Source organism: Archocentrus centrarchus, chromosome 24 (assembly GCF_007364275.1).
Source record: "Archocentrus centrarchus isolate MPI-CPG fArcCen1 chromosome 24, fArcCen1, whole genome shotgun sequence".
In the NCBI taxonomy this organism is placed as follows: Eukaryota; Metazoa; Chordata; class Actinopteri; order Cichliformes; family Cichlidae; genus Archocentrus; species Archocentrus centrarchus.
This window is the reverse complement of record NC_044369.1, coordinates 2,357,403-2,365,710: the sequence shown is the minus strand read 5'-3', so window position 1 is coordinate 2,365,710 and position 8,308 is coordinate 2,357,403. Positions and strand designations below refer to the sequence as shown.

Sequence of the window (8,308 nt, the reverse complement as noted above, 5' to 3'; positions counted from 1 at the left end):
GAAAGCTGGAGAGGGAATGGCGTCTCACTAAATTAGAAGATGCTCATTTAGCCTGGAAAAAGAGTTTGTTGCTCTATAAAAAAGCCCTCCGTAAAGCTAGGACATCTTACTATTCATCATTAATTGAAGAAAATAAGAACAACCCCAGGTTTGTTTTCAGCACTGTAGCCAGGCTGACAAAGAGTCAGAGCTCTGTAGAGCCGAGTATTCCTTTCACTTTAACTAGTAGTGACTTCATGGATTCCTTTACAAATAAAATTTTAGACATTAGAGAAAAAATTATTCATAACCATCTCAAAGATTATTCTTCATGTTCGGCTGCTTTCAGCACTGCTGGTATTTGTTTAGACTCTTTTGCTCCAGTTGATCTTTCAGAGTTAACTTCAATAGTTACTTCCTCCAAACCAGGAAGTCAAAGTCAAACATGTTTTCACTTCATCCAGTCTTTTACCGTATTGTAAATTGTGTATTGTATATTGTATAGCAGTTAAGTTAAATTATAGGACACTGTATAATACTAGAGAGACACCATCAACCAGAACCAAATTCCTTGTGTGTGTAAACATACTTGGCCAAAATAAACCTGATTCTGATTCTGATGAATCTGTTTCATTTTAATACTTAGTTTCTCTGCTGCTTTTACAGGAAAGGGTCCTTCGTTCTATTCAGATAAAAGGTAAAAGGAAACCACAACACAGACACAGGCTGTGTGTGTGTGTGTGTGTGTGTGTGCGTGTGCGGGGAAGGGGGGGGGGGGGGGGGGGGGGGGGGGGGTCATTATCAAGCCTCAGTCAAATATGTCAGCAGCAGAATGGAGGATCGTTTTCTACTGTGGCTGCTCTGTAAGTACACTAAATATTTTGTTTGTCATATTAAATGTTTAACTGGAACTGACCAGAGTGTTGCTGTGTTCAGGTTTGGTCTCACAGCTGTACGGCACAACAAACCAAGGTCAGCTCACTTTTTTACTTCATTTTATTCTACCAGGAAGTGGGTGTGAAAATCTTTATGCACTTACAGCATATTTAAATGATACACAACATGATGTACAAAAATCACAGCAGTGGTCTCTTAAGGAAGAACGATAGCATGCTTCTTCATTCTTTATGGTGCTACATAATTTATCCAGTTTTTGTTAATTATTCAGTGTTCAAGGTGCTAAAGGAAAATGCAGGTTCTCTTTCTGAACAGCAAATTTCACTTTCTGTTTGTAGGTGATATCTAGTAACAACTGAGCTGAGAGAAAAGGTACAGAGGCAAGCTAGAAGTTCAAAGGTTAATTATAAAAAATAACAGTGCTGTTTTCTGGTGGTGATCAACCCCCCCAAAAGAATCCAGTGGATGTAGAGACATTTGTAAATGTAGAGATGTGCCTAAATCAAGGGTCTGTAAGATGGAGGTTTCATGGCTACAGATCGAAAGGTACCTGAAATCAAAGGCATGAAAATAGCTTCCTCAGGGTACCGGGGGGGGGGGGGGGGTATTTTATTACTTTGAGTACATTTCAGACCCTGCACAGTTCAGGTTGTTTAGTTGGGATGTGACTGTGGAGCTCATCACTGACGATATGACCCTGACACAGGACTTCATGGTGCACGACCTCGTTAAAGCACAGTCCCGGTCACACTCCCCACCTGCTCTGCCAGCTCTGGACACTGCAGACTCTAACTCTGCTGTTCAGTCTCTGGGTTGTAGTGGGAGACCCAGCTTTCATCAGCAGTGATTGGCCATCGCATGAAAACAGTTTGAGGTCCATGTTGACATCTTAGAAGTCATTCAGTAATAATTATGTGCAATAACTGAACCCTTGCAAAATTTTACCTTCATACTATGAATATTTTCCAATTAAGAGCTAAAAATTTTAATTCATGTTCATGTTATTTTATCCAGCATTTCTGAGTCCTCCCAACAATCTGCATGAATTGATGATGTTCAGCTGACTGAATTAGGACTCAGCAATCACAAACCATCAAACAGCAGCAAAAAGGACTCAAATAAACAGAGGTGGCAAAAGTACTGACATTCTGTACTTAAGTAGGAGTACAAGTACTTGTGTTAAAAAATACTTTGGTAAAAGTTGAAGTACTGGTTCAACTTCTTTACTTAAGTAATGGTAAAAAAGTACAGGCTCTGAAATGTACTCAAAGTAAGAAAGTAAAAGTAGTTCTTTGGAGGACGTTTCTACCAGATATTTTTATGTAAAGCTAAATGAACCTTATTATATACCTTTCGCCCTATGATAGCTGGGATGGGCTCCAGCCCCCCTGTGACGCTGAACAGGATAAGTGGAAGATGATGGATGGATAATATAATACATGAGAATACAAATGTTATTCCAATCTAAATTTTAATCCTAATGAGTGCACTCAGCTTGAATCTGTTCTGTAGGACACAAACTGTGAAAGTGAATTTAAACACAGCTCTGTTCTCTGTGTCCTCCATAGTAGAGGGTGACTGTGCCTCCACCTAAACACCAACATGAGGATACTCAGGGGTTACAGTGGGATTCAGAAGCTGGAGGAACCCTAAGATCAGCTGTAGTGTCTCTGCATGGGGAGAAGAATCACAGCTTTCTATTGTAGCTGCAGTAAATGATGTTGGTGTGCAGGCTGTGATCAGCTGACCTGCTGCTGCTGCTCTGAGGTTTACTGCTCTGTGTGGATGAAGTGAACTCACAAAGATGTAACCCAGTATTTCACAGCTCTCTGAGCTGATCTCCATCCCCTACACTGACAGCATACAGGCTGTAGAAATGTTGGATTCAGTGAATGAATCTCAGCATCAGCAGCTTTGATTCAAACTCATCTCTGCTGCACTGATGTAACCTGTAACTCTGACCATGAACACAGCCTCTGTGCACCAACACAGAGCTTTACTGTAAATACAGTACAACAAGCTGACCTGTTTATCACACACTAAACTGCAGTATTTCCATACAATATTTGAATTACACAAAGTCAGCATCCTTCAGTTTGTTTTCCAGTCCTTATTTTTAAATCTAACCTCTCTTCTTCCTCTTCTGTCCTCTTTCTCCATCTCTGAGTGAACTTCTCTCTCTTTGCTCTCCCTGTAAATACAGCAGCTCTTCTTTTAGCTAGCAGACACACTGTGTGACAAACTGCACACACTTTGTGTGTTTGCTGATATTTGTTGAGCATTCAGAAACATTGCACTTAAAATTACCTGCCACACGTTACTCCCTTTATGCTCGCTCCTCTTCAGTAGCGCTAATTAAGATGTTTATGTCCCGTGAGCACAATTTACGGACTTGGTCCGGCCCGCTGTGACCCCTGATTATAGCGCTATAAATGATACATAAATTATATGGGTTTGCATATTTAATCCCTTTGAGTACGATTGTCTCCTATGTGATTTTATTCCTCCGTTTAGGCTCAGATCGTTTGATGTTTGACGGCGCACTGACCGGAAATGCACACTTCCCTCTGACGTGTTAAAAAGTAACGAGTCTGTTTGAAAATGTAAGAAGTAGAAAGTACCGATACTTGTGTAAAAACGTAGGAAGTAAAAGTAAAAAATAGTCAGAAAAATGAATACTCAAGTAAAGTACAGATACCTGAAAAATGTACTTAAGTACAGTAACGAAGTATTTGTACTTCTTTACTTCCCACCTCTGCAAATAAATAACTTGTTTTCACTTTAAGGTGGCCAGTGATACATCTGCTGCAGCAGCGCTCACCTACCACATCCTGTCAGCACAGTGACAGACTCACATTTAACAAACACTGGGCACCTCTCACCTCACAAGACATCCTGTGTTAGCGTGGCTCATTGTTGCTGCTGTGCATCTTTGGGACATTCATTTGCTATCATTACACAACCTGCTGCTCACCATCAACACAGAGTGTGTATAAAAGATGAGTGTAGCTACCACGACACCTTTCTGAAGCCTCGGTGTTATATTTAGACCTGACAATGGAACAACCTGCATTCATTCACTGGGTGCGCTGTTAAGTTACATACCAACATAAAATAGAATTTCACTTACCAAACTGAACAACAAGCTGCCTGCACCACCCAGAAGGCTGGATTATTTATTACATATATAATTAAAATGCTTCCGAAACAACACAAACTCTGTATAACTGTTAACAGTCTACTTCAATCTGAATAATTGGTGATTCCAGGAAACTGCTGCTCTCAGAAAGAACCCTTCATACTTAAATGAGGCTGTTGGTGGACGGTGCTGTCACACTGTAACTCTTCTGGACTTTCAGGAGTTTGAAAATGAACATAATTAATTTCTCCCTCTCTGCCTCACAGCTCGTCTGACTGTGAGCTCCAGCTACTCTCAGCTGTTTGAGGGCGGCTTTTTGTCTCTGAGCTGTGAGGGGGGGGGCAGCTCTGCTGGATGGACTCTGAGGAGGAGCACGACCAAACGACAGAGGGCTCTGTGTGGAGATGGGTGGGGAAAACAAGCTGATTCTTCTTGTACCATCTCCTACATCTTCAGACGGGACAGCGGTGTTTACTGGTGTGAGTCCAGAGAGGGAGTAAACAGTAGCACCATCAGCATCACTGTGACTGGTAAGCTGAGCGTGTGTTGTTAGTGCTGATGAAGCTGAGTGTAAACGGATGAAATGCTGTAGTTTGTCTCTGTGTTGAGGTGGATCAGTGATCCTGCAGAGTCCCGTCCTCCCTGTGATGGAGGGAGATGACGTCACTCTGCGCTGTAAATCTAAGACCTCACCTTCAAACCCCCAAGCTGCTTTCTATAAAGATGGCTCCCTCATCAGGAACGAGCCTACGGGTCACATGACCATCCACCATGTTTCCAGGTCTGATGAAGGCCTCTACAAGTGTAACATCAGTCCTCATGGAGAGTCTCCATCCAGCTGGATCACTGTTACAGGTGTGAATTTTAGTATGATCAACAATTAATTAATTCGTAGACCCTATAAAAGATGGATGCAGGCACTGTGATGCTTAGTGAAGGTGTTTAGTGAGGTCACAGAGTGAGGAAGCTGAGGGAGAGTTTTCCATAGACTTCTACACCAACCAGAACTCTTTTTGTAACCACAGGAGTTGCCCCCTGGTGGCCATTAGAAAGAATGCAGCTTAAAGGCACCTCCATGCTGGCTTCACTTTTCAGACTGAACCAGAAAGTTGCATCCATCTTTTATACCGTCTATGATTTCATCCACGTAACCACCTGAACAGATTCTCTCTACAGGTAAACCTACAACCACAGCCCCGCCTTCTACATTAGCCCCACCGACCACATCATCCCCGCCCACTACATCATCTCCATCTTCTGCCTCAACTGTGCTTTTTGTCTCAGCCCCACTGACTTCACCAATCCCATCCACTGCCATGGCTTCTCCTTCTACAGCTCCGCCGGCTGTTTCAGCTCCACCCCCTCTCTCCACCCACCTGCAGCTTATGATCAGAGTGGTCTGCCACCTGGTGGTGTTCTGCCCATATTTCATCTCCACTGCGCTGATGGTGTCTTTATATCGACAAAGGCCCTCAGGTAACTGTCATTGTTAAATATGCAGCTGATCACTCTGTTAAAGGGGAGCTGTTGTGCTTTTCTTTACTTTCTGTCATGCCTGTTTACATAAAGCTACAGTGCTGGATGTTCATATTAGACTCGGCCATGGGATTGGCTAATTGGACACAGGTGAGTAAAATTCAGCACAGGTGAAGCAGTGTGGAACATTTTGATCTGTAAATCATGGAAAGCTACTTAAGAACTCAAGGAGGAAATATGGAAATTAGCACAATGGGTCCCCTTTAATTGTCATTGTTTATCCTCATTTAATATGACATCATTATGACCAGACATGAACTCTTTGTCTCCATAGCAACAGCACCACACACCCATGCTGTGCAGAAACTGGCCGAGGACGTTGTCATCATGGAGGTCACCACCGAGCATCAGCTCTAATCACACACATATATTAAAATATAACACAGCAGTGTGTGTGTGTGATTAGAACTGATGCTATGTATAAGTGAACATGTGTGTATATACTAGGTCCGTCCCCTTATTTCTTCTGCCCCCCCTCTTTTTTTTCCTTCTTCTCTCTTTCCTTTCTGTCAGACCTGGCAGCCATATTTTGTGGGCAATAATCAAAATGAAAGAATAAATAAAACAAATGACAAATGACCAACATCAACAGGAGCAGCCTATAGAGAACTCTTTTTGTAAAAATCAAACATGTTTGGCACAATAAAGCTTTCAGATCATGAGTCAGTTTGTGACAAATGTCAGACATGACGGGCTTTAAAAAAATTAAATAAAAGTTTTTCATCTTTCAGAAGTGAAGCTACGAGCATCTTTGATCTCGTCTGTGAGTCGCAGTAGGAGTAAACAGGTGTTTACAAAGACAGTACATTTGTACACATTATTCACATCCTGGTGAATAATTTACTAGTTGTTAAAACAGGAGGTGGAAAAAGTAGAAAAACATTCAGATTTTATGTCTCTGTATTGATGAGGTTAAAATGTTAACATTTGCTGTAAGAGGCATCTGAAACTCTTCACTGATGACCAGATGTTATTTCAAATATGGCTGGAATGTATTTTAATATTCACAGCAGCAGCTGTTTCTCTGAGGGTTAATATCCACACAGCGGGGAAGCATCGAGTGGTGCTGATCATTTGTATTACATCATTACTTCACAGACTGTTCAATCTGTGACAGTTTGTTAGAGTGTGTGTTTCAGGTCCATTTTAAACTACTGGAAGCTGCATACACACTGGTATGTGGGACTAATTATACTGTATTAAATTTTATTAAGTAAACAGGATCAGATCTAACAGGATGTGGAGGTTTTTATTATTAATTAAAGCCCAAACTGACCCTGATGGTCGGCTGCCATCACAGACAGGAGCAGGCAGCACAGTTATCAGTGATGCTCTGAAACCACTTTCACTTTATAAAAGCTGAAATCACAAGAACCTGTTATTTTAAAAAAAAGCCTGAGGTCTGCCACATCACACAAGAACAGGACTGAACATCAGCTACACAGCTTAAAGAGCCATGAATCCAAATTTGAAACTTTAAAATCATTGTCAGGGCGTACAGAGAAGGTCAGGACAGGTCCAACAGTGTCTGTCTGCAGTCATCTGTCAAGCACAGTGGAGACTTCATCATGGTTTGGGGTTGCAGTCAGACAGTGCTGCTGGAGATCTTCTTAAAATTGAAGGAAATATGAACACAGAAAAAGACCGTCAGATTTGCATCCAGCATGTAAAACCATCTGGAAAGCACCTGATTGGCAATGGCTTTTTTCAGCATGACAATAATCCTAAACACACTGTTAATGCAGTGAAAGCATACCTGAATAAAAACACACAGGTGAACACCATCAGTCATGGATCGGCCTCCCCAGAGCCCGAACCTCAACAGTACTGAAGCTGCACTGGATCATCCTGATAGAAGAGCTTTGAATGTCCTTCAAGAAGCCTGGAGAACGATTCCTGAAGACTGCTGAAGGAAATTACCCAAGAGAGTTCAGGCTGTGCTGAATAATAGGGGTCACGGCAGATACTGAATTTCAAACATTGCTGCATCCATTTCCTGCAAAATATAAAGAACTGGGGAGAGAAAGATATAGATCAACGATCAATGATTGAGATCAACTAAAACTAAATGGAAAACTTTAAAGGAAGACTGTTAAAAACTGTAATAAAAACTAGACTTTTTATGGGGGAAAAAAAAACAACCTAAAACTGACAATAATACAAAACCAAGATAAATTAAATATACAGAAAATGCCCCTTTTCCTGTCACCAGTTTATTAACGTTAGGAGGGTTCATCACACTTCAAGGTCGGTGGCTGCCAGATGTGTATCATCACACCTGTCCTGACAAACAGCCCTGACACACACAACTAAAAACTAAAACCAACAGTCTAAAGTGAAATGAGCAAACAGCATCTGGAAACTGACCTGAACTGAAAGCAAAAATTTGAAACGGAAATAAAAAAAATAATAATAAATTATAATAATTCTGCCAGACACAAGCCAATATCATCTTTACCTGGACCATTAAGAGTTAACAACAGGAGCAGGACACTCAAATGAAAGCATGAAGAGGCCTTTATTTATCACAGTGTCAGGATCACATTGTATGGAGCACAAGTAGAAAATACAACATAAATGAAGTACATAAAAATTTGGACTCTTAAAAAAGGCAGTTCAGAGGTAACATTTGGCCCTGCTACAATCATTTAGTAGTTATTACGTTTTCATCAGAGTAATAAACACTTTAAGGCTTTTTTGTGCAAAACTAAACCCAAATCTTTACAACAGGAAAATAATCTTAAAAAAATAAACAAA

General features: G+C 41.1%; 1 protein-coding gene across 1 annotated transcript; it reads left to right on the top strand.

The window, feature by feature from the left end:
* The first annotated feature begins 804 nt into the window (after window positions 1-804).
* On the top strand, window positions 805-5,933 carry LOC115773862 (low affinity immunoglobulin gamma Fc region receptor III-like). The gene is made up of 6 exons (XM_030720781.1): window positions 805-842; window positions 916-951; window positions 4,282-4,545; window positions 4,625-4,870; window positions 5,192-5,491; window positions 5,826-5,933. Exons 1-6 carry the CDS (start codon window positions 812-814, stop codon window positions 5,906-5,908), a joined length of 960 nt encoding a protein of 319 aa, XP_030576641.1. The 5' UTR covers window positions 805-811; the 3' UTR covers window positions 5,909-5,933.
* Window positions 5,934-8,308: the final 2,375 nt, after the last annotated feature.